Source organism: Manis pentadactyla, chromosome 14, assembly GCF_030020395.1.
Source record: "Manis pentadactyla isolate mManPen7 chromosome 14, mManPen7.hap1, whole genome shotgun sequence".
Taxonomy (NCBI): domain Eukaryota; kingdom Metazoa; phylum Chordata; class Mammalia; order Pholidota; family Manidae; genus Manis; species Manis pentadactyla.
In genome coordinates, this window is record NC_080032.1 from 23,733,042 (window position 1) to 23,759,734 (window position 26,693).

At 40.0% G+C, this 26,693-nt stretch overlaps 1 protein-coding gene across 12 annotated transcripts in view; it reads right to left on the reverse strand.

The window, feature by feature from the left end:
* CLIP1 (CAP-Gly domain containing linker protein 1) overlaps nt 1–26,693 on the reverse strand; it is a 124,956-nt gene that overhangs the window by 65,820 nt on the left and 32,443 nt on the right. For all 12 annotated transcript variants that reach the window (XM_057492507.1, XM_057492508.1, XM_057492506.1 and 9 more), the window contains exons 2-3: nt 8,458–8,652; nt 4,844–5,409 (exon numbers count right to left, since the gene is read on the reverse strand). In XM_057492507.1, the coding sequence (XP_057348490.1) occupies nt 4,844–5,409; nt 8,458–8,542 (651 nt within the window). In that variant the 5' untranslated portion in view covers nt 8,543–8,652. The remainder of the gene's footprint in view (nt 1–4,843; nt 5,410–8,457; nt 8,653–26,693) is intronic.

Here is a 26,693-nt window from a genome sequence, read left to right on the forward strand (position 1 = left end):
TAGCATAGAAATGCTCCAAATCTACCAAGTATTATGAAATGTATGTATAGGATGACCTCACTATGTGTGTCATATTTTAAATTTACACATTATAGATAAATCTCACAAACATAATGTTGAACATATCAAAAAGATATAAAAAAAAGTACATACTGGATGAACTGTAGCTATTTAAAGCTAAAACATAAACAAAATAAATCTTGTGAATAAAAGTATCTTTTAATTCTCAGGAAGATTTTTTTCCCTTTCATAGGCTCCCAAGACCTATAGATTGCCACATAAGATGTTTAGTGTTAAGAGCTTTGGGAGCAGCTCCTAAGAAGATAAAACGTGGTACTTTAAAAATACAAGGCTGAAAAGTCTCCTTTTCATATATGGTCATAAGCTAAGAATTCAGTATGAAACATACAGTCCCAGAAACAGAGACAACCATACTGAAACAGAAGAGCTGGAAGTTGATTGAGTTTCTCAAGAACCTGACATCACATCCTTGAAATATCAAATACACCTGAAAATGCAGCAAGACCATCTCAAAAGCATTAGGGGTAATTAGTTACCCCAGGGACTCCCAGTCTGGAAAGAGGTATGCCTTTGGGAGTCCAGCAAACCGCAGCATCAACGCAAGGAAGCTCATCACATGGGACAGATAAGCACTATTCACTAAGATCCACAAATTATTCAATGAGAACACATGGGAACACACAGAGGCCTGGGAGCAGTGGGGACACAGATGGGTTTGTTATAAGCAACTCTGATAGAGCCTCTTCCAGGTTCCAGGCATCACCAAAATCAGCACAACTCACTGTACAGCTAGTTCATCCCATAGTGACTGTGAGCGTCAGGTGACAAGGGCGAGCTTCTCTCCACACCCTGCCTTCCTCAAGACATGAGTGCCTAATACAATCACATCTCAGGAGCTCCTCTTTGGATCTTAGAGAGATAATTTAGCTAAACACCGTATCTAATGCAGGAATCCACTTTCCTGGCCTTCCTGCAATGGGAGGAAGATGTGAAGTTAATAGAGCAAGGTATATAGGTGAGTACAGGTACATAGGTGAGGCGTGTGGAGAAGGCAAGCTGCACTCTGGCCCTCTCTGCACTAGTTAAAAACATGGCAGGAACCATGAGAGCAGTACTGGGAGGTTCTAGACTGATCCTCACATAACAATGATTAATCATCTTAGTTTCATTAGGATTGTGGTATCAACACCATTTTTCTTTAATTAGGAAAATTCAATATAAAATATTCTATGTTTTTAAATCTGATTTCCTTAATATATTCCTTTTAAAATAAAAATGTTTCATATTTCAAAATAAAAGATTCCTGTTAAACAGAGTAGCATGTTAAAGTAGAAAAACGATAGGATCTGTGAACAAGTGGACAGTGACTCATGTACATACATACCTCATAGCTACATGACTTAAGGTGAATCACAGTTCTTCTCTGGGCTTCTAGATAATAAGCAAAAAGAGGCATTTGGTGATCTCAAAAGACCCTCTAAAATACGCTGTGATTCTAAGGTACTCCTGTAATTTCTTCTAGAAATACTAACCAAAGGGAGTAACTAATTTTATCACCTCCAGTAACACACTTAGAAGACTTAAGACTCTCACAGACTCAAGTTAAATTCTGTTCCAAGTATGCTACTTTTGAACATGTAATTAGGATTTTCCTAGAAATATGTCGTTTAAGCCTCTACAAACCAACCTGCATCTGCAGATTCTCCATCCATATTCCATTGAAGATGTAGTTAGTCTCCCTCCCTCTTCAATCAAAGGCCAGTCAACCTCCTGTGCACTCGTGGTGCCAACTCCTCCCAGGAACCTCATTCCATCACTGCTCCCCTCTCTCTACTGTATCTTCCCCTGTTCCTCTAGTCCAGGTCATTTGAGTCAGGATATAAATACTCTGGACTCTGCCATCTTTAAAAAAATAAAATCTTCCTTAGATCGAACTCTTCCAGTGTTGGTCTGACTGCTGTGCTTTCCTTCAACAACCAACTTCTTCAAAGAACAGTCTCCCCAGAGCCACTCTCATCCTCCTCTGATCCATTCTTTACAAAGCAGCCAGAGTGATATTTCCAAGCTACCAATTCAATCACATCACTCCCAGCACTCTCGAGGTAAAAAATTAAAATCCTTAACACGATTGGTCCTTACAGGCCCCAGGTCAGGAGTGCCTGCAGACCCCGCCTTGCAAACAAGTCTTATCTTCCACAGCCTCACGCACCTTCCTCAGAGGTGCCGACTCCTTTCCATCTCAGGGAGCTTGCTTCCTTCAGCTAGAACATTCCCTCTCTCCACACCACTGACTTCCACCTGGCCAATTCCTAGTCAAGGTCCACTTTAATCATGACGTCCTCATGGAAGACTTTCATTAAGAGCTGAACATGCCAACTTTAGCCATTTTGTCTGTTTAGCAATCAAGCAGCACACTACTTAATTGTTTCTCACTTTGGTTGGTGGGAATGGATCGCTTTCTGTTTAGAAAGTATGCCATGTGCTTTCTCGAATGGGAAAGAAAGTTGTTTACAGCTAAGCACTTACAATGGCATTGCATATAACCTGCAGTCTACTCCACAAAGCATTCCTGAATGAAGGTAACAAGTTTCTCATCTAACCAAAGCTTACCAGGTAAGTATATACCAAGCCTTATTAAGTGTCTATACTCTTTGTCCAAGTAACTCCACCTCCATAAATTTTTTTCTACGAAGGTAAGATATACATACACATACAAAAAAATGTTAAGGGCATTCATGGCAGCAATATACCACAAAAATGAGAAAAATAAGGTAAGCATCAGAAAACCCTTATTGGAACAAAAGAGCAGTTGTGCCACATTCAAAACTGGTATAGCAAGTAAATATGAGCAGAACAAACAAGATACGGGCTGAGCTGCATAGCAGTGAAATGCTCTTTAGAACACTCCAGCTTTCAAAGCCGTGGCCTTTGAAATTCATGATTATTGGAAGAGGGAACCTACTAACCTTGAAACTAAGGGATCCAGAAGGAACCCCTTGAAGGTAACAGGTATTAAAGGGCACCCACAGGTATGTGGGGCCTCCTGGATTCATGATGCTACAGGATTGGGAGACAGAAGTCCTGGCTTCTAACTCTAAAGTCTGCCATGAATTCACTGCCATGAAGTCACTTCATTTCTCTGGGCTTAAGTTTCCTTATCTGCAAGACAACCAAATCACAAAGAATACTTCCAATTTTATAATCAAACTATCAATCATCAGATCTACACAACAGGTTCTGGAGTAAAAACACCTAAACTTAAATTGCAGGTACACCACTCATCAGGTTGGAAGCCCTTCGCTTCTCACCAGTTCCATAGGGTATATACCCCAGGACATTGTTGGAGCACAGCATGAGACACACGGCACACTCTAAGGGCTGAGAGCTACTTGTGTTTTCCTATTATAGCTGACCCTCGAACAACATGGGTTTGAACTGCATGGGCCCATTTATACACATTTTTTTCAATAAATACATTGGAAAATTTTTTGGTGATTTACAAAAATGTGAAAAAACATTTTTTGCCCTCTAGCTTACTTCATTTTAAGAATACAGCATGTAATACATAGAACATACAAAATATGTGTCAATCAACTGTTTCTGTTATTGGTAAGGCTTCTAGTCAACAGTAGGCTATTAGGAGTCTAGTTATAGGCTATTAGGAGTCTCGGTTTTCAGCTGCAAGAGAAGGGTGAGGGGGCGTCAGTGCCCCAACCCCCATGTTGTTCATGGCAGACTTTAGAGTTAGAAGCCAGGACTTCTGTCTCCTAGTCCTGTAGCATTATGAATCCAGAAGGCCCTGTATATTGTTATAAGCTATCAAGCCTGATGGAATTTTACAGCTGCTGAATAGATATAAGGAAACCAAAAGAAGAGGGTTAAAGGTTCCCAACAAATTTCATGCCTTAAACTACACTGACTGATGTGTTGAAAGGGTGAAATAATAAAGCTTTAAATTGTCACCAGTGAGAACAGTAGCTACTATTTCTTGAGTGTTTGCTGTGTACCAGGCACGGCTCAGAATTTAACAAGCATTATCTAATTCAATCCTCACAACAATGCTATGAGGTTAGTTCTCTTATCACCTCATTTTTACAGATGAGGAACCTAAGAAGTTAAATAACTTGCTGAGGTCACAAAGGCAAAGCTGGACTCAGCTTGTGTTTTTAGTACTGCGATGCTGCCCCTTGTTTAAAACAAAGAAGAAATCAATCATTGTGTCACAAAGTCAGGGATTCTAGAATATAGAGCATGTGGGCCTTCCAAGTTGTGTTTCCTGCTTATTAGTAAAACAGAAACTGTTGTACATTTCCTTCCCCTTCCTACATCTAAACCTCATCATTTAAAAATCACAGAAATTCTGAAACAACATCCCATGATGTCTGAGTTTTCCCAGATGTCTGACATTTAAGGAAGCAGGATCTTATAAAACCTACACACCATCCTTAAAGCAAAAATTAATTAAAAACCATGGGAAAAAATTTATAAACATGTCTAAGTCCAATTCAGAGATTGTTTTGTCAAGTAAAGTTACCTTAATATTTACTAGTTGTAAACTCAACATTCTTTTGGTTAAACTGGTAGATAAAACTGGAAGCTATCATTGCAAACCTATGCTCATACTGTGCTCAAACTCCACAGCCAGTTTCTAATTGCATGTTTACACATAAACTAAACAACTAGAAAAGCTGGTTAAGTTCTCTATAAATGACTGATCCATCACTCCAGAATGGACTCTGAGCCTGTTTATGTGCCTTTCAACCATTCATCAGTGATTATATCTCAGTTCAACACCATGATCTTAGGAGATTTCTGGACTCACCAATACTCTGTCTCCCATTTTGAGCTCTCTTTCCCCTTTCTTGATTGAGCCAGCCTCGGAGAGGTTGGAGATAGATTCACTGGCAGTTTTTGTAAGGTTGCTGATCTGTGATGTAGCTGAAGGTTCCTTTGCTGTTGGCTGGGATGATTTATGGGGGACATTTGAGGAGGTGGCTGGGGAGGATGACACCATGCTGGCCGCAGAAGTGGACAGAGGTGAAGTGGCTCTGGAAGCGTGAGTCGTCTGCAGGCCGTTAGCTTCATCTGCTGCCTGAACCTTCCTTGTCAACTTTGAAGGTCGGGTGAATATACCTTTTAAAGGCTCACACTGGAAATACCGGACTCCTGCCACTGAACCATCATTCTTGCCTATAGGTTCATCTAAAACAATCCCAGCCCACTGGCCTGGTGCAAACTGGGTTTCTCCCAGAAATTGGATAAATCCAGGCTTATTCCCGTTTACCCAAACTCGCTCCCCAACACGAAAGTCATCCACAAATTCTTCTTGTGTCTCAGAGGTTGGAGTGCTTGATGCTTTCTCACTGGATATTGTTTTTTCTACTGGAGCTGCAAGAAAAAACAGAAAAAAGGATGAGAGAAAATTCAGTGTCATATTCAAGCAGACAACTCCTAACTTGAAGGAAAATAAACTAGAGAAAGCCAAAAGCAACAGGAATAGCCACAACTATTCTAAAGGTGTTCTGTTTATCTTTTGTTCTTTCTTTTTTCTTCTTTTTTTAACACGGAGGCAAAAGTACTTGATCCATCACCACCATTTTCAATGCTGTTGAAACTGAGTGAGCTGGTGAGATTCAATCTTTATTTGCAATTAAGATTGGAAGAAGTCAAAACAAGAAAAAAATATTAGTCCTTTTTCCAGAATTCATCATATAGGTCAGATTTCATCCTTCATGCCACCCGCCACCCTGCACATCATGAGCAAATACCCATTCAGATCCCCTGAGGTGGACTCTCTTCCCACATTTGACTTGTTAGTGAAAACTGAGAAGACCAAGACTGTTTAACCACAGAGATTCACAAATAGGCTTGATGAAGGAGGGGATCCAGTGCTGCATTCCCTACCATCATTATTCCAAAACTACCAATGAACCCTATGCCTTTGCTAGCAGAGACAGAAATACAGCAAGGAAAAAAAGACCATCTGGCCAAACTCCCTGTTAAGGCAAGGCAACTTTGTGCAATCTCTACCCTATGCGAAAGACAGAAGTTAAATTTTGCCAGAAGTGTGAGCTTAACACTGGAAATGCATTCATGCATTTATCAAGCAAGGATTTATTAAATATTTGGAATGAGTTCTCAAAGCAAACCCACATTTTTAATCATATTACCATTTACTAGGCATATCATGACCTTAAGACGTTAACTCAATCTCTCTGAGTTCAATTTCTTCATCTCTAAAGGAAAAGTAATGTCCCTTGTTTTTTTAAAATGAGGATTACATGAAATAATGTATTTACTCATGCTCCCCCCTTTTTTAGTTCCTACCACCCAGGACTAGTTTCAAGCATTATTTTCCAACAGTGGACAAAGCAAGAGAGCACAGTCCACACCCTCATAGAGCTGAGTCTAGAAGTGAGGAGGTGGGCAGTCAAGAGACATACCAAGTAACTTCAGGTGGTCTAAATGCTGTGGAGAAGGCAGTGCCTTTGGGCAGAGCAGTCAGGGAATGACTCCTGAAAGAGGTAACATCTGGCCTGAAGCCCGATCAACAAAAAGTGTGAACCATGCAAAGACTGGGGAGCAGTGTAGTCTCTTTTTTTTTTTTTATTAAGGTATTATTGATATACACTCTTTAGAAAGTTTCACATGAAAAAACAATATGGTTAATACATTCACCCATATTATTGTGTCTCCCCCATGCCCCATTGCAGTCACTGCCCATCAGTGTAATAAGATACCACAGTGTCACTATTTGCCTTCTCTGTGCTACACTGTCTTCCTCATGATCCCCACCACACCATGTGTGCCAATCATAATACCCCTCAATCCCCTTCTCCCTCCCTCCCCACCTGCCGTCCACCCACCCTCCCCTTTGGTAACCGCTAGTCCCTTCTTAGGAGTCTGTGAGTCTGCTCCTGTTTTGTTGCTTCAGTTTTGGGAGCAGAGTAGTCTTGAAAGCCTCGAAGGGGTGCTGAACATTTTTACCCTACATAGAAAGGGAGACTGTGGAGTTTCAATTTGTAGAGGGTTTCTTTTTTCTTTTAGAAGAGAGTAGATGCTCTCAGAACAGGTAATCTGCCAAAGATGGCCCAGCCTAGTCAGTTTTTTAGAGTCTGTTCTAGCTCTGCACATCAACAACTCTTCATAGGGTGCTACAAGCATGAATTTCTGAAAAAATGCTTGAACTGGCAATTATTTCTTTGCCAAGTACTATTGGGGAAACTAAGTTGAGTCACTCATGATCCCTGGGGCATGCATGAAAAATGTTAGAAGTGAACAAGTCAATTCTAAAATAGGGGTGTACATAACAGTGGAAGCCTTCATGGAAGGGCTGGCATTTGAAGGGATCATAAAAAGAGGAAGGACTTTGAGTGGAAGAATAGGGGATGCCAATTTTGACTGATCACCCCAAAACTAACCAGCCCTGAAATAAATCAATTTCATCACAATCCTTTGCTTTACCAGTAATGCTCTCCTTTCATCTAAGATCTACTATGGCTCTCTGATAAAAACATAAAATGTCTTGATACATGAAATGTAAATAACTTGGGCTCTTCACTCAGTCAACAAATATTTACTGGGCTCCTGTTATGTGTCATGCAACGTTCTAGGTAGTGGGTGGGATCCAACAGAGAAAAAAAGCACAAAGATCTCTGCTCTCCTGGAAGATCAATGAATGTGTTTATGAAAGAACTTGAAAAAATAACATTGGACTTAATATTTTATGGTGGACGCCTGACTGTCCAGAATGGCTGATAACATCAGATATCTAGTACCGTATAGGTCACATTAAAAGACCATAAAAGCAAGTACCAGATGCCCTCTTTCCTGTCTCTCTTGAAGACTTTAGGTATCATTATGGTATGTAAATTGGAACAGTGGATTAGGAGATGGAGAACAGATAAGAATAGGTTGCTGAAGATAATCAAGGACATGGATTCATCTATAAAATGGGGGGAAAGGTTTCCCTCATGAGCCATACTCAGGCCACTGTACTGCCTGCTCCACTGACACCATGGCCAACTTCAGACCAGTTAGCATCATCAAATCTTTGAAGCCAGACTAGTCTCTGTTTTCTCTGCACATTCCTAAACCCCAAGAAGAAAGGTCCAGATGGGCTCAGGAAGACACATGGGGAGAAAAACAACAGAAAAACCCTAACATTGTAAGGATCAAATAGTGAATTACTTGACAACTATTTTAGCACCTTACACAATATCAATGAGGTAAAGAAGATAGCCTATAAAAAAAAGTAAACTCTCATTTGATTAAGACTTTAAGATACAGAATTCTACCTCTTAATTAAAACTTTTCCAAATATTTTTCAGAATGTGAACTTTTTTAAGATTGTCTGTTTGAAAATTTCAAGTTGAAGCCTTCATTTAGGATTTGCGATTGAAGTGTCTGCTATTAAGGAAAAACATAAAGCATTACCAGCAGTGGGGGTCTTCAAGGCTGTGCTTCCAGGCTTCAGGATCCTGGTGGGGGCCTTCAGCCCACTTGGCTTTAACAGGCTCATTGTCCCTAGGATGTCAGAGCTGTGTTTCCTTTGCCTGTTGCCACTACCTTTCCCCAAACATTGATATAACTGTGGGTATTTCTATAATGAAGTCAGTTTCTGGGTTAAATCTGCAAACAGAAAATACAAACAGACTTTAGAATCTATAGGAGAAAGAAAGTAGACACAACAGTTATTATTCAAGTAGCTTTCACAACATTAACTTTTCCTTATATGTGGTAATAAACCACCTCCATACTGAACCAGGAACCTAGAAAGCTCTAGACATTAAAAACATAAAGATGGAGGGAGGATTCAAGATGGCAGCATGAAAGGTGAGACAGAAAACTCCTCCCAAAACCACATATAATATGAAAATATAGTTAATATAACTAATCCTAAAAGAGCAACAGGAAAGAAGGCTGTGCCAGACTGCATACACCTGGAGAACAGAGCAGACTTCACAAAACAGAGTAACATACCAAAGCCTTGATCTGGCAGAACCCAGGCCCTTTCCCCCCCACAGCTCACCACAGGAGAAAAAGAAATGGAGCTGGCAGGGGGTGGAAGCCTAGGACTGCTGAACACCCAGACCTGGAGATCTGCTTTGGTAACATAAACCTACATTGCATGGTGCTCTGGAGATCAATGGGGTTGGAAAGCTAAAAGCTAAAAATGGAGAGACTGAGATTCCAGCCATTTGTGGAGGACACGGATCCACATCTGGCTGCTCTGAGACAAAGGAAAAGAGGGCAGTTTGAGAGGCTTCCTAGCAGCGAAAAGTCTGCTGAAGGGGCGATGTTTGCACAGAGCTTGTTGCGCAGGAGAAGGGATAGGTAGACAAGGTTGTCTGGGTGCGCTCTGCCCAGCAGGTTGGGAACTTTCAGGAGCTTCAGGTGCTCCATCCCCCTGGCTGGCTACTCAGCTCCAAGGCCCCACACTGTGATATAAACTCTGCTGCATTTTCCTCCTGGCATGCTGGCACCGGCGTCCAAAATGGCAGTCCCTGCCATGGCATCAAGCCAGCCAGAGGGAGGCCCCACCTATGGCAGCTACAGACGCAAAGCAGAGAAGCTTACACCTGTGTGCTCTGCCCACCGGTTCTGAAAGTGGAGACAGGCACAGCAGCCAGGAAGCAGGAAAAAGCTCTTTCCTCCCCCCAGGCACCAGGGCTGCTCCCCTGCAACCCCTGACATCACTCCAGGGGCTGAGAAGCTCCAGAGACTAGAGTTTCTGGGCACCAGAGGGGGCCACATACAAATATGAAACATCAAAGGAACCTGGTTGAAACAAAAATCTCGCAAACACCAGAAAAAGGGAAAAATGAAACTGAACTCACCAATCTTCTTGAAAGAGAATTCAAAAAACAAATCATAAACATGCTCATAGAGGTACAGAAAAATATTCAAGAACTCAAGGACAAATTTAGGACAGAGATTCAATCATTAAGAAATTCCATATCTGAAATGAAACATACAATGGAGGGATTTAAAAGCAGGTTAGATGTAGTAGAAGAGATGGTAAATGGAATAGAAATTAGAGAAGAGGAATACAAAGAAGCTGAGGCACAGAGAGAAAAAAGGATCTCTAAGAATGAAAGAAGACTGAGAGAACAGTGTGACCAATCCAAATGGAATAATATTCACATTATAGGGGTACCAGAAGAAGAAGAAGAGAGAAAAAGGGATAGAAAGTGTCTCTGAGGAGGTAATTGCTGAAAACTTCCCCAATCTGGGGAAGGACATAGTTTCTCAGGCCATGGAGATGCACAGATCTCCCAACACAAGGGACCCAAGGAAGACAACACCAAGACATATAATAATTAAAATGGCAAAGATCAAGGATAAGGGCAGACTATTAAAAGCAGCCAGAGAGAGAAAAAAGATTACATACAAAGGAAAACCCATGAGGCTATCATTAGGCTTCTCAATAGAAACCTTACAGGCCAGAAGGGAGTGGCATGATATATTTATTTCAATGAACAGAAGGGCCTCGAACCAAGAATACTCTACCCAGTAAGATTATCATTTAAATTTGAAGAAGGGATTAAACAATTTTCAGATAAGCAAAAGCTGGGGGAGTTTACCTCCCACAAATCACCTCCACAGTGCATTTTGGAGTGACTGCTATAGACAGAAGTGTTCCTAAGGCTAAATAGCTGTCACCAGAGGAAATAAAACCACAATAAAAAAAGTAAACAATTAATTACTAAGCAGATGCAAAATCAAATACCCCCAAAGTCAATCAAGGAATAGACAAAGAGTACAGAATATGATAACTAACATATAAAGAATGGAGGAGGAAGAAAAAAGTGGGAAAAGAAGAACCTTTAGGTTGTGTTTGTAATAGCATAAAAAGTGAGTTAAATTAGACTGTTAGATAGTAAGGGAATTATCCTTGAACCTTTGGTAACCACAAATCTAAAGCCTAAAATTGCAATAAGTACATACCTATCGATAATCACCCTAAATGTAAATGATCTGAATGCACCAATCAAAAGACACAGAGTCCCTGAATGGATAAAAAAACAAGACCTGTCTATATGCTGCCTACAAGAGACTCACTTCAAACCCAAAGACATACACAGACTGAAAGTAAAGGGACGGAAAAAATTTTCATGCAACTAATATGGAGGAAAAAGCAGGAGTTGCAGTACTTGTATCAGACAAAATAGATTTCAAAACAAAGAAAGTAACAAGAGACATAATGATAAAGGGGTCAGTCCAACAAGAGGATATACCTATTATAAATAGCTATGCAACCAACACAGGATCACCTACATAAGTGAAACAAATACTAACAGAATTACAGGGGGAAATAGTATGCAATGTATTCATTTTAGGAGACTTCAACACACCACTCACTCCAAAGGACAAATCAACCAGACAGAAAGTAAGTAAGGAGACAGAGGCACCAAACAATGTATTAGAACAGATGGACCTAACGGACATCTACAGAAAACTCCATCTAAAAGCAAGAGGATACACATTCTTCTCAAGTGCACATGAAACATTCTCAAGAATAGATCATATACTAGGCCACAAGAAGAGCCTCAGTAAATTTAAAAAGATTGAAATCGTACCAACTAGCTTCTCAGACCACAAAGGTATGAAACTAGAAATAAATTCCACAAAGAAAATGAAAATCCCAGAAACACATGGAAGCTTAATAACATGCTTCTAAATGATCAATGGATCAATGACCAAATAAAAGCAGAGATCAAGCATTATATGGAGACAAATGACAACAGTAATTCAACACTGCAAAATCTGTGGGATACAGCAAAGGCCATGCTAAGAGAGAAGTATATTGCAATACAGGCCTACCTCAGGAAAGAAGAACAATCTCATATGAACAGTCTAAACTCACAATTAATGAAACTAGAAAAAGAAGAACAGATGAGGCCCAAAGTCAGAAGAAGGAGGGACATAAAAAATAGTAGAGCAGAAATAAAAATATCAAGAAAAATAAAACAATAGAATCAATGAAAGCAGAAGCTGGTTCTTCGAGAAAATAAACAAAATAGATAAACCTCTTGTGAGACTTGTCAAGAAAAAAGAGTCTACACACATAAATAGAATCAGAAATGAGAAAGGAAAAATCACTATGGACACCTTAGAAATACAAAGAATTATGAGAGAAAACTATGAAAAATTATGTGCTAACAAACTGGATAATGTAGAAGAAATGGACAACTTTCGAGAAAAATACAACTTCCCAAGTTTGACCCAGGAAGAAACAGAAAATCTGAATAGACCAATTATCAGCAAGGAAATTGATCTGGTAATCGAAAAACTACCTAAAAACAAAATCCCTGGACCAGGTGGTTTCACTGCTGAATTTTATCAAACATTTAGTGAAGACCTAATATCCATCCTCCTTAAAGTTTTTCAAAAAGTAGAAGAGGAGGGAATACTCCCAAACTCATTCTATGAGGCCAGCATTACTCTACTACCAAAACCAAGCAATGACAGCACAAAAAAATAAAATTAAAGACCAATATCCCTGATGAACATAGATGCAAAAATACTCAACAAAATATTAACAAACCAAATTCAAAAATACATCAAAAAGATGATCCATCATGATCAAGTAGGATTTATTCCAGGGATGCAAAGATGGTGCAACATTCAAAATTCCATCAACATCATCCACCACATCAACAAAAAGAAAGACAAAAACCACATGATCATCTTCATAGATGCTGAAAAAGCATTTGACTAAATTCAACATCCATTCATGATAAAAACTCTCAACAAAATGGTATAGAGGGCAAGTACCTCAACATAGGAAAGGCCGTATATGACAAACAAAAGCCAACATTATACTTAACAGCGAGAAGCTGAAAGCTTTTCCTTTAAGATTGGGAATAAGACAAGGATACCCACTTTCCCCACTTTTATTCAACATAGTTATGGAGGTCCTAGTCACAGCAATCAGACAACACAAAGAAATAAAAGGCATTCAGACTGTCAAGGAAGAAGTTAAACTGTCCCTGATGTGGATGACATGATATTGTATATTAAAAAATCCTAAAGAGATGGGATTAAAGATGGCGGCATGAGAGGAGAGAGAGGCTTCCTCCTAAAACTGGATACAATTAGAAAATTTAATTGGCGCAACTAATCCTGACAGAGCAACAGGAAAGAGGATGACTTCAGTCTGCACACACCTGGAGAAAAGAGCAGACCTCAGCGAACGGGGTAACGTACCAGAGCTGTGGCTCCGCAGGACCCGAGCCCCTCCCCCACCCCAGCTCACCGGTGGGAGGAAGAGAAACAGAGCAGGGAGGGAGTGGAAGGCCTGGGACTGCTGAATACCTAGCTCCGGAGATCTGCTCTGGGAGCACAAACCTACATTTCATGGTGCTTTCATGAGACTCGCATGACTACCGGGTTGGAAAGTTAATACAGGCAGAGTTCCTGGGGAGACTGGGATTCTGGCTGCTGGTGGAGAGCAGGGATCCATATCCAGCTGCTCTGAGACAAAAACTTATACCTGTGTGACAGGCCCACTGGCTCAGGCAGTGGAGACAGGCACAGGAGCCGGGAGGCTGGGAACAGCTCTTTCCTCCCCCCAGGCACCAGTACCGCTCCCCTGCGACCCCCAACATTGCTTCAGGGGCTGAACAGCTCCAGAATAGAGCTTCTGGACACTAGAGGGCGCCATATACAAACATGAAACACCAAAGGAACCTTGTCCAGAGTAAAATTGTTAATACAACTACCGAGAAAGATTTAAATGATATGGACCTCGTGACTCTTCCTGAAAGGGAGTTCAAAATAAAAATCATCAACATTCTAATGGAGGTACGGAAAGACATCCAAGAACTCAGGAATGAATTCAGGTTGTAGATACAGTCGTCGAAGAGCACGATGGAGGGTATTAAAAGCAGGTTGGATATGGTGGAGGACACAATAAATGAAATAGAAACTAGAGAAGAGGAATACAAAGAAGCTGAGGCACAGAGAGAAAAAAGGATCTCTAAAATGAAAAAATATTGAGAGAACTCTGTGACCAATCCAAGTGGAACAATATTCGCATTATAGGGATACCAGAAGGAGAAGAGAGAGAAAGGGATAGAAAGTGTCTTTGAGGAGATAGTTGCTCAAAACTTCCCCAATCTGGGGAAGGACATAGTCTCTCAGGCCATGGAGATCCACAGATCTCCCAATGCAAGGGACCCAAGGAAGACAACATCAAGACACATAGTAATTAAAATGGGAAAGATCAAGGATAAGAACAGACTGTTAAAAGCAGCCAGAGACAGAAATAAGATCACACACAAAGGAAAGCCCATCAGGCTAACATCAGACTTCTCAGCAGAAACCTTACAGGCCAGAAGGGAGTGGCATGATGTATTTAATGCCATGAAGCAGAAGGGCCTGGAACCAAGATTACTTTATCCGGCCAGATTATCATTTAAATTTGAAGGAGGGATTAAACAATTTCCAGATAAGCAAAAACAGAGAATTTACCTCCCACAAACCCTCTCTACAGTCTATTTTAGAGGGACTGCTATAGATGGAAGTGTTCCTAAGGTTTAAAAGCTGTCACCAGAGGTAATAAAACCACAGTAAAGAAAGTAGAACAGAGAGAGGGAGCCAAGATGGCGGCCTGAGTAGAGCAGCAGAACTCTCCTCCCCAAACCACATACATTTATGAAAATATAACAAAGACAACTCCTCCTAGAATAAAGACCAGAGGACACAGGACAACACCCAGACCACATCCACACCTGCGAGAACCCAGTGCCTTGTAAAGGGGGTAAGATACAAGCCCTGGCCCTGCGGGACCCGAGCGCCCCTCCCCCCAGCTCCCGGCGGGAGAAGAGCAGGCAGAGCGGGAGGGAGACGGAGCACAGGACTGCTGAACACCCATCCCCAGCCATCCGGGCCAGAGTGCAGACACAGTGCATGTGCGGGGGGCCCTGGATACTAGGGAAACAGGGCAGCAATAACATTGAGCGGGTACCGGAGGACACAAGAAAAGCGAGGGCCATTTTTTTTTACTTTTTATTTTTTATTTTTTTCTGTTTTGTTTTGGCGAGCGCTTTTTGGAAGTCTTAAAGGGATAGGGACCCCAATACTAGGGAAACAGGGCAGCAAGACCGGTGAGCAGAGGCCTGAGGCTGGCGCTGGAGAATAAAGAAAAACGAGCGGCCAGTTTTTTTTGCTTTTTTTTAATTAAAAAAATTTTTTTTTTTTTTTTTTTTTGTGGTCATTGATTTGTTTTGGCAGGTGCTTTTTGGAAGTCTTAAAGGGGCAGGGCAGGACACTTAATCCAGAAGTAGGGAATCTGGGGATCTCTGGGCACCCTAATCCCCTGGGCTGCAGGGAGCACAGAGGCCCCTTACAGAGATAAATAGCCTCCCAGCCGCTCCCCCACCAACGGGACTCCACCACTTTGGAGCAGCTGCCCGAGCCAGGCCACGCCCACAGCAACAGCACAGATAAACTCCATAGCAGCCGGGCAGGAAGCAGAAGCCCTGTCTGCGCGCAGCTGCCCAGCACAAGCCACTAGAGGTCGCTGTTCTCCCAGGAGAGGAGGGCCACAAACCAAGAAAGGAAGTCCTTCCAGCCGTCACTCGTCCCAGTTCTGCAGACTATTCCTATCACCATGAAAAGGCAAAACTACAGGCAGACAAAGATCACAGAGACAACACCAGAGAAGGAGACAGACCTAACCAGTCTTCCTGACAAATAATTCAAAATAAAAATCATAAACATGCTGACAGAGATGCAGAGAAATATGCAAGAGATATGGGATGAAGTGCGGAGGGAGATCACAGATGCCAGAAAGGAGATTGTGAGATGTCAGAAAGGAGAAATGAAACAAACTCTGGAAGGGTTTATAAGAAGAATGGAAAGGATGTAAGAGGCCATTGATGGAATTGAAACCAGAGAACAGGAACGCACAGAAGCTGACATAGAGAGAGATAAAAGGATCTACAGGAATGAAACAATATTAAGAGAACTGTGTGACCAATCCAAAAGGAACAATATCCGTATTATAGGGCTAACAGAAGAAGAGAGAGGAAAAGGGATGGAAAGTATCTTGGAAGAAATAATTGCTGAAAACTTCCCCAAACTGGGGGAGGATATAATCGAACAGACCACGGAAATACACAGAACCCCCAACAGAAAGGATCCAAGGAAGACAACACCAAGACACATAATAATTAAAATGGCAAAGATCAAGGACAAAGAAAGAGTTTTAAAGGCAGCTAGAGAGAAAATGGTCACCTATAAAGGAAAACCCATCAGGCTAACATCAGACTTCTCGACAGAAACCCTACAGGCCAGAAGAGAATGGCATGATATATTTAATGCAATGAAACAGAAGGGCCTTGAACCAAGGATACTGTATCCAGCACGACTATCATTCAAATATGATGGTGGGATTAAACAATTCCCAGACAAACAAAAGCGGAGGGAATTTGCTTCCCACAAACCACCTCTACAGGACATCTTACAGGGACTGCTCTAGATGCAACCACTCCTAGAAAGAGCACAGAACAAAACACCCAACATATGAAGAATGGAGGAGGAGGAACAAGAAGGGAGAGAAGAAAAGAATCTCCAGACAGTGTATATAACAGCTCAATAAGTGAGCTAAGTTAGGCAGTAAGATACTAAAGAGGCTAACCTTCAACCTTTGGTAACCACGAATTTAAAGCCTGCAATGGCAATAAGTACATATCTTTCAATAGTCACCCTAAATGTTAATGGGCTGAACGCACCAATCAAAAGACACAGAGTAATAGAATGGATAAAAAAGCAAGACCCATCTATATGCTGCTTACAAGAAACTCACCTCAAACCCAAAGACATGTACAGACTAAAAGTCAAGGGATGGAAAAACATATTTCAACCAAACAACAACGAGAAGAAAGCAGGGGTTGCAGTACTAATATCAGACAAAATAGACTTCAAACCAAAGAAAGTAACAAGAAATAAAGAAGGACACTACATAATGATAAAGGGCTCAGTCAAACAAGAGGATATAACCATTCTAAATATATATGCACCCAACACAGGAGCCCCAGCATATGTGAAACAAATACTAACAGAACTAAAGGGGGAAACAGACTGCAATGCATTCATTCTAGGAGACTTCAACACACCACTCACCCCAAAGGATAGATCCACCGGGCAGAAAATAAGTAAGGACACGGAAGCACTGAACAACACAGTAGAGCAGACGGACCTAATAGACATCTATAGAACTCTACATCCAAAAGCAACAGGATATACATTCTTCTCAAGTGCACATGGAACATTCTCCAGAATAGACCACATACTAGGCCACAAAAAGCCTCAGTAAATTCCAAAAGATGGAAATCCTACCAACCAACTTTTCAGACCACAAAGGCATAAAACTAGAAATAAACTGTACAAAGAAAGCAAAAAGGCTCACAAACATATGGAGGCTTAACAACACGCTCCTAAATAATCAATGGATCAATGACCAAATCAAAAAGGAGATCCAGCAATATATGGAAACAAACGACAACAACAAAACAAAGCCCAGCTTCTGTGGGACGCAGCAAAAGCAGTCTTAAGAGGAAAGTATATAGCAATCCAAGCATATTTAAAAAAGGAAGAACAATCCCAAATGAATGGTCTAATGTCACAATTATCGAAATTGGAAAAAGAAGAACAAATGAGGCCTAAGGTCAGCAGAAGGAGGGACATTATAAAGATCAGAGAAGAAATAAATAAAATTGAGAAGAATAAAACAATAGCAAAAATCAATGAAACCAAGAGCTGGTTCTTCGAGAAAATAAACAAAATAGATAAGCCTCTAGCCAGACTTATTAAGAAGAAAAGAGAGTCAACACAAATCAACAGTATCAGTAACGAGAAAGGAAAAATCACGACGGACCCCACAGAAATACAAAGAATTATTAGAGAATACTATGAAAACCTATATGCTAACAAGCTGGGAAACCTAGGAGAAATGGACAACTTCCTAGAAAAATACAACCTTCCAAGACTGATCCAGAAAGAAACAGAAAATCTAAACAGACTAATTACCAGCAAAGAAATTGAAGCGGTAATCAAAAAACTACCAAAGAACAAAACCCCCGGGCCAGATGGATTTACCTCGGAATTTTATCAGACATACAGGGAAGACATAATACCCATTCTCCTTAAAGTTTTCCAAAAAATAGAGGAGGAGGGGATACTCCCAAACTCATGCTATGAAGCTAACATCACCCTAACACCAAAACCAGGCAAAGACCCCACCAAAAAAGAAAACTACAGACCAATATCCCTGATGAACGTAGATGCAAAAATACTCAACAAAATATTAGCAAACCGAATTCAAAAATACATCAAAAGGATCATACACCATGACTAGGTGGGATTCATCCCAGGGATGCAAGGATGGTACAACATTCGAAAGTCCATCAACATCATCCACCACATCAACAAAAAGAAAGACAAAAACCACATGATCATCTCCATAGATGCTGAAAAAGCATTTGACAAAGTTCAACATCCATTCATGATAAAAACTCTCAGCAAAATGGGAATAGAGGGCAAGTACCTCAACATAATAAAGGCCATCTATGATAAACCCACAGCCAACATTACATTGAACAGTGGGAAGCTGAAAGCATTTCCTCTGAGATCGGGAACTAGACAGGGATGCCCACTCTCCCCACTGTTATTTAACATAGTACTGGAGGTCCTAGCCACGGCAATCAGACAAGACAAAAAAATACAAGGAATACAGATTGGTAAAGAAGAAGTTAAACTGTCACTACTTGCAGATGACATGATACTGTACATAAAAAACCCTAAAGACTCCACCCCAAAACTACTAGAACTGATATCGGAATACAGCAAAGTTGCAGGATACAAAATCAACACACAGAAATCTGTGGCTTTCCTATACACTAACAATGAACCAACAGAAAGAGAAATCAGGAAAACAACTCCATTCACAATTGCATCAAAAAAAATGAAATACCTAGGAATAAACCTAACCAAAGAAGTGAAAGACTTATACTCTGAAAACTACAAGTCACTCTTAAGAGAAATTAAAGGGGACACTAACAGATGGAAACTCATCCCATGCTCGTGGCTAGGAAGAATTAATATCGTCAAAATGGCCATCCAGCCCAAAGCAATATACAGATTCGATGCAATTCCTATCACATTACCAACAACATTCTTCAGCAAACTGGAACAAATAGTTCAAAAATTCATATGGAAACACCAAAGACCCCGAATAGCCAAAGCAATCCTGAGAAAGAAGAATAAAGTAGGGGGGATCTCACTCCCCAACTTCAAGCTCTACTATAAAGCCATAGTAATCAAGACAATTTGGTACTGGCACAAGAACAGAGCCACAGACCAGTGGAACAGACTAGAGAATCCAGACATTAACCCAGACATATATGGTCAATTAATATTTGATAAAGGAGCCATGGACATACAATGGCAAAATGACAGTCTCTTCAACAGATGGTGCTGGCAAAACTGGACAGCTACATGTAGGAGAATGAAACTGGACCATTGTCTAACCCCACATACAAAAGTCAACTCAAAATGGATCAAAGACTTGAATGTAAGTCATGAAACCATTAAACTCTTGGAAGAAAACATAGGCAAAAATCTCTTAGACATAAACATGAGTGACCTCTTCTTGAACATATCTCCCCAGGCAAGGAAAACAACAGCAAAAATGAACAAGTGAGACTATATTAAGCTGAAAAGCTTCTGTACAGCAAAAGACACCATCAACAGAACAAAAAGGAACCCTACAGTATGGGAGAATATATTTGAAAATGACACATCCGATAAAGGCTTGACGCCCAGAATATATAAAGAGCTCACATGCCTCAACAAACAAAAAACAAATAACCCAATTAAAAAATGGGCAGAGGAACTGAACAGACGGTTCTCCAAAAAAGAAATACAGATGGCCAACAGACACATGAAAAGATGCTCCACATCACTAATTATCAGAGAAATGCAAATTAAAACTACAATGAGGTATCACCTCACACCAGTAAGGATGGCTGCCATCCAAAAGACAAACAACAACAAATGTTGGCGAGGCTGTGGAGAAAGGGGAACCCTCCTACACTGCTGGTGGGAATGTAAACTTGTTCAACCATTGTGGAAAGCAGTATGGAGGTACATCAAAATGCTCAAAACAGACTTACCATTTGACCCAGGAATTGCACTCCTAGGAATTTACCCTAAGAATGCAGCAATCAAGTATGAGAAAGATCAGTGCACCCCTATGTTTATCGCAGCACTATTTACAATAGCCAAGAATTGGAAGCAACCTAAATGTCCATTGATAGATGAATGGATAAAGAAGATGTGGTACATATACACAATGGAATACTACTCAGCCATAAGAAAAGGGCAAATCCAACCATTTGCAGCAACATGGATGGAGCTGGAGGGTATTTTGCTCAGTGAAACAAGCCAAGCAGAGAAAGAGAAATACCAAATGATTTCACTCATCTGTGGAATATAAGAACAAAGGAAAAACTGAAGGAACAAAACAGCAGCAGAATCACAGAACTCAAGAATGGACTCACAGGTACCAAAGGGAAAGGGAATGGGGAGGATGGGTGGGTAGGAAGGGATAAGGGGGGGAGAAGAAGGGGGGTATTAAGATTAGCATACATGGGGGGTTTGGAGAAAGGGGAGGGCTGTACAACACAGAGAAGGCAAGTAGTGATTCTACAACAGGTTGCTACGCTGATGGACAGTGACTGTAAAGGAGTATATAGGGGGGACCTGGTATAGGGGAGAGCCTAGTAAACAAAGTATTCGTCATGTAAGTGTAGATTAATGATTAAAAAAAAAAATGCAGTTCCTATGTGGTGACCTCTAATGAGTTCTACACAATGATATAAAGGACATATAAAAGTGTAGGCAAAGGGTCTGTTTGTGTTTATACAGAGGATCAAAGCCTAATTTGGCTACCCCGAAAACGAACTAAGATACGATATGAAAAAGAACTTCCAACATCAGCACTCTCGGGAAGACTCATGACAGAAGATGATCAGAAAAAAAAAAAAAAAAAAAAACTTCAACAAAGATCCACGCACTGTCACAGGTGTAGATGCACTCATCCCACCAGTTCCTAGACTTGCCATGGGAAAGATGAAGGAGATATCTAAGCTGGCCTGTGCATGCAGTAAAACAAAAATTGGACTGGATCTATACTGTTGGAACTCAACCAAGAATTAGGAGAACTGCAAATTGTAGCACTCCAAAATCTTACAACCACAGACTATTTATCGTTAAAAGAACATATGGGATATGAACAGTCCCCAGGAATGGGGTGTTCTAGTTTATCTGAATTCTCTCAGACTGTTTAAGTTCAGTCGGACAATATCCACCATATCATAGATAAGTTTTCACAAATGCCTAAGGTGCCTAACTGGTTTTCTTGGTTTCACTGGAGATGGCTGGTAATCACAGGTATGCTTTGGTTAGGTAACTATATTCCTATTATGTTAATGTGTCTGCACAATTTAATTAGTCGTTTAAAACCTATCCATGCTGAGGTTACTCTACAAGAAGATATGTCAAAGAAATAATCAGTCTTCCCAGGTTTTCTTCTGCCTGCTACTTCTATAGCTTTTCTTCTTCCTACCTAATCACAACCTTTAAATAGAACTCGTGCCACATGTCGAATTTACCGAGTATCATAATTCTTCCAAGTGGTAAAGACACCTCAAGACAAAAGCTGGGCATAGAAGCCACAGGGCATAAATATGCAAAGAAGTAAAAAGCTAACCTTTTCAAACGATAAGGCTTCTCTCTCACTTACCAACTTAACATTTCCCTGTATGGCCCCGGAAGATGACTGGTTAGCCAGAGACGGGTAAGATTCCTCAAGGGAGGAACAACCTAAGACAGGCACAGTCGCAGGGGGCCATCTGGTGAGAAAATGGGGATCAAAAGAGGTGAGGCTTAGAACCTCACCCCCCTGTTCTGAGAGAAATCTTCTGCATACATGGATGTTTTATTGCCCTTGTCTAGCTTGGATTAACACATAGTCTACAGGCACACACCTGATCATCTACATTTGCTCTCTTACAACACTAAACTCTGTTTTCTACCTTTATCTCGTATCTACCTACCACTTCAGCATTTTATTAAAAATAATAATAATAGAGAAATGTGGTATCCACATATAAATCAAGTTTAAAAATCAAATGAATATTCATATTTGAACTGACTGTGTATAGTTCATAATGCATTAACAAAACCAAAAGCTTCTGTGATGACTGCCCTTGCACTGTTCACCATGTAACTTATTCACTATGTAAGAATTTGTACTCCATGTAAGAATTTGTTCGTTATGCATCAGAAGATTGGAGACTGACGAAAATTAGGCTTGGGGTGGATTAATGATTGTGCATTGAGTATTGACCCCCCTATACAGAAATTTATTGTGGTTAACAACTATTTGATCAATAAATATGAGAGATGCCCTCATAATATATATATGTGTATGTGTATATATATAAACACACTTCCAATTGTAAAATAAATAAGTAACCGGGATGTAATGTATAGCATAAGGAATATAGTCAAAATATTGTAACAACTTGGTATGGTGATACCTGGTACCTAGAAATATCATGTATATAAATGTTGAGTTGCTGTGTTGTACACCTGAAACTAATGTAATGCAATGCTGTTGTCAACTACCCTTCAATAAAAATAAAAAAAAAAGAATGCAGCAATCAAGTATGAGAAAGACCAATGCACCCCTATGTTTATCGCAGCACTATTTACAATAGCCAAGAATTGGAAGCAACCTAAATGTCCATCGATAGATGAATGGATAAAGAAGATGTGGTACATATACACAATGGACTACTACTCAGCCATAAGAAAAGGGCAAATCCTACCATTTGCAGCAACATGGATGGAGCTGGAGGGTATTATGCTCAGTGAAACAAGCCAAGCGGAGAAAGAGAAATACCAAATGATTTCACTCATCTGTGGAATATAAGAACAAAGGAAAAACTGAAGGAACAAAACAGCAGCAGAATCACAGAACTCAAGAATGGACTCACAGGTACCAAAGGGAAAGGGAATGGGGAGGATGGGTGGGTAGGAAGGGATAAGGGGGGGAGAAGAAGGGGGGTATTAAGATTAGCATACATGGGGGGTTTGGAGAAAGGGGAGGGCTGTACAACACAGAGAAGGCAAGTAGTGATTCTACAACATTTTGCTATGCTGATGGACAGTGACTGTAAAGGGGTTTATAGGGGGCACCTGGTATAGGGGAGAGCCTAGTAAACATAATATTCGTCATGTAAGTGTAGATTAGTGATACAAAAAAAAAAAAAAGGCAGTTCCTGTGTGGTAACCTCCAATGAGTTCTACACAAGGGTATAAAGGGCATATAAAAGTGTAGGCAAAGGGTCTGTTTGTGTTTATACAGAGGATCAAAGCCTAATTGGGCTACCCCGAAAATGAACTAAGATACGATATGAAAAAGAACTTCCAACATCAGCACTCTCTGGAAGACTCATGCCAGAAGATGATCATCAAAAAACCCCAACAAAGATCCACGCACTGCTACAGCTGTAGATGCACTCATCCCACCAGTTCCAGGACTTGCCATGGGAATGAAGAAGGAGATATCTAAGCTGGCCTGTGCATACAGTAAAACAACAAATTTGACTGGATCTATACTGTTGGAACTCAACCAAGAGTTCCAACAAGAATTAGGAGAAGTGCAAATTGTAGCGCTCCAAAATCTTACAACTACAGACTATTTACTGTTAAAAGAACATATGAGATGTGAACAGTCCCCAGGAATGGGTTGTTTTAATTTGTCTGATTTCTCTCAGACTGTTCAAGTTCAGTTGGACAATATCCACCATATCATAGATAAGTTTTCACAAATGCCTAAGGTGCCTAACTGGTTTTCTTGGTTTCACTGGAGATGGCTGGTAATTACAGGTATGCTTTGGTTATGTAACTATACTCCTATTATGTTAATGTGTGTGCACAATTTAAGTAGTAGTTTAAAAACTATACATGTTGAAGTTACTCTACAAGAAGATATGTCAAAGAAATAATCAATCTTCCCATGTTTTCTTCCGCCTGCTACTTCTATAGCTTTTCTTCTTCCTTCCTAATTACAACCCTTAAATAGAATTCGTGCCTCATATCAAATTTACCGAGTATCATAATTCTTCCAAGTAGTAAAGATACCTAAAGACAAATGCTGGGCATAGAAGCCACAGGGCATAAATATGCAAAGAAGTAAAAAGCTAACCTTTTCAAACAATAAGGCTTCTCTCTCACTTACCAACTTTACATTTCCCTGTATGGCCCCGGAAGATGACTGGTTAGCCAGAGACGGGTAAGATTCCTCAAGGGAGGAACAACCTAAGACAGGCACAGTCGCAAGGGGGCCATCAGGTTAGAAAATGGGGATCAACAGAGGTGAGGCTTAGAACCTACCCCCCCCCCGTTCTGAGAGAAATCTTCTGCATACGTGGATGTTTTATTGCCCTTGTCTATCTTGGATTAACACATAGTCTACAGGCACACACCTGATCATCTACATTTGCTCTCTTACAACACTAAACTATGTTTTCTACCTTTATCTAGCATCTACCTACCACTTCAGCATTTTATTAAAAATAATAATAATAAAGAGAAATGTGGTATCCACATATAAATCAAGTATAAAAATCAAATGAGTATTCATATTTGAACTGTTTATAGTTCATCATGCATGAGCAAAACCAAAAGTTTCTGTGATGACTGCCCTTGTACTGTTCACCATGTAACTTATTCACTATGTAAGAATTGGTTCTCCATGTAAGAACTTGTTCGTTATGCTTCAGAAGATTGGAGACTGACGAAATTAGGCTTGGGGTGGATTAATGATTGTGCATTGAGCATTGACTCCCCTATACAGAATTTTATTGTTGTTAACAACCATTTGATCAATAAATATGAGAGATGCCCTCACAAGAACAACAACAACAAAAAAGTACACACTTCCAATTGTAAAATAAATAAGTAACCGGGATGTAATGTATAGCATAAGGAATATAGTCAAAATATTGTAACAACTTGGTATGGTGATAGCTGGTACCTAGAATTATCATGTATATAAATGTTGAATCACTGTGTTGTACACCTGCAACTAATGTAATACTGTGTGTCAACTACCCTTCAATAAAAAATTATTTTCTAAAAAAAAAAAAAAAAAAGTAGAACAGCTAATTACAAAGCAAACGCAAAATTAAATTAACTATCCCCAAAGTCAATCAAGGTATAGATAAAAAGTACAGAATTTGATACCTAATATATAAAGAATGAAGGAGGAAGAAAAAGGAGGAGAAATAGAAAAGAACCTTTAGATTGTGTTTGTAACAGCATACTAAGTGAGTTAAGTTAGACTCTTAGATAGTAAGGAAAATAACCTGGAACCTTTGGTAACCATGAATCTAAAGCCAGAAATGGCAGTAAGTACATACCTATCGATAATCACCCTAAATGTAAATGGACTGAATGCACCAGTCAAAAGATATACAGTCACTGAATGGATAAAAAAACAAGACTCACCTATATGCTGCTCACAAGAGACTCACCTCAAACCCGAAGACATAAACAGACTAAAAGTCAAGGGATGGAAAAAGATATTTCATGCAAACAAAAGGGAGAAAAAAGCAGGTGTTGCAGTACTAGTATCAGACAAAATAGACTTCAAAACAAAGAAAGTAACAAGAGATAAAGGACATTACATAATGATAAAGGGCTCAGTCCAACAAGAGGATATAACCATTATAAATATATATGTACCCAACACAGGAGCACCAGCATATATGAAACAAATACTAACAGAACTAAAGGAGGAAACAGAATGCAATGCATTCATTTTAGGAGACTTCAACACACCATTCACTCCAAAGGACAGATCCACCAGACGGAAAATAAGTAAGGACATGGAGGCACTGAACAACACACTAGAACAGATGGACCTAATATACATCTATAAAACTCTACACCCAAAAGCAACAGGATACACATTCTTCTCAAGTGCACATGGAACATTCTCCAGAATAGACCACATACTAGGCCACAAAAAGAGCCTCAGTAAATTTAAAAAGATTGAAATCCTACCAACTAACTTTTCAGACCACAAAGGTATAAAACTAGAAATAAATTGTACAAAGAAAGCAAAAAGGCTCACGAACACATGGAGGCTTAACAACACGCTCCTAAATAGTCAATGGATCAACGACCAAATTAAAATGGAGATCCAGAAATATATGGAAATAAATGACAACAACAGCACAAAGCCCCAACTTCTGTGGGACACAGCAAAAGCAGTCTTAAGAGGAAAGTATATAGCAATCCAGGCATATTTAAAGAAGGCAGAACAAACTTAAATGAATAGTCTAACATCACAATTATCAAAATTGGAAAAAGAAGAACAAATGAGGCCTAAAGTCAGCAGAAGGAGGGACATAATAAAAATCAGAGAAGAAATAAACAAAATTGAGAATAAAACAATAGAAAAAAATCAATGAAACCAAGAGCTGGTTCTCTGAGAAGAAAAACAAAATAGATAAGCCTCTAGCCAGACTTATTAAGAGAAAAAGAGAATCAACACACATCAACAGAATCAGAAACAAGAAAGGAAA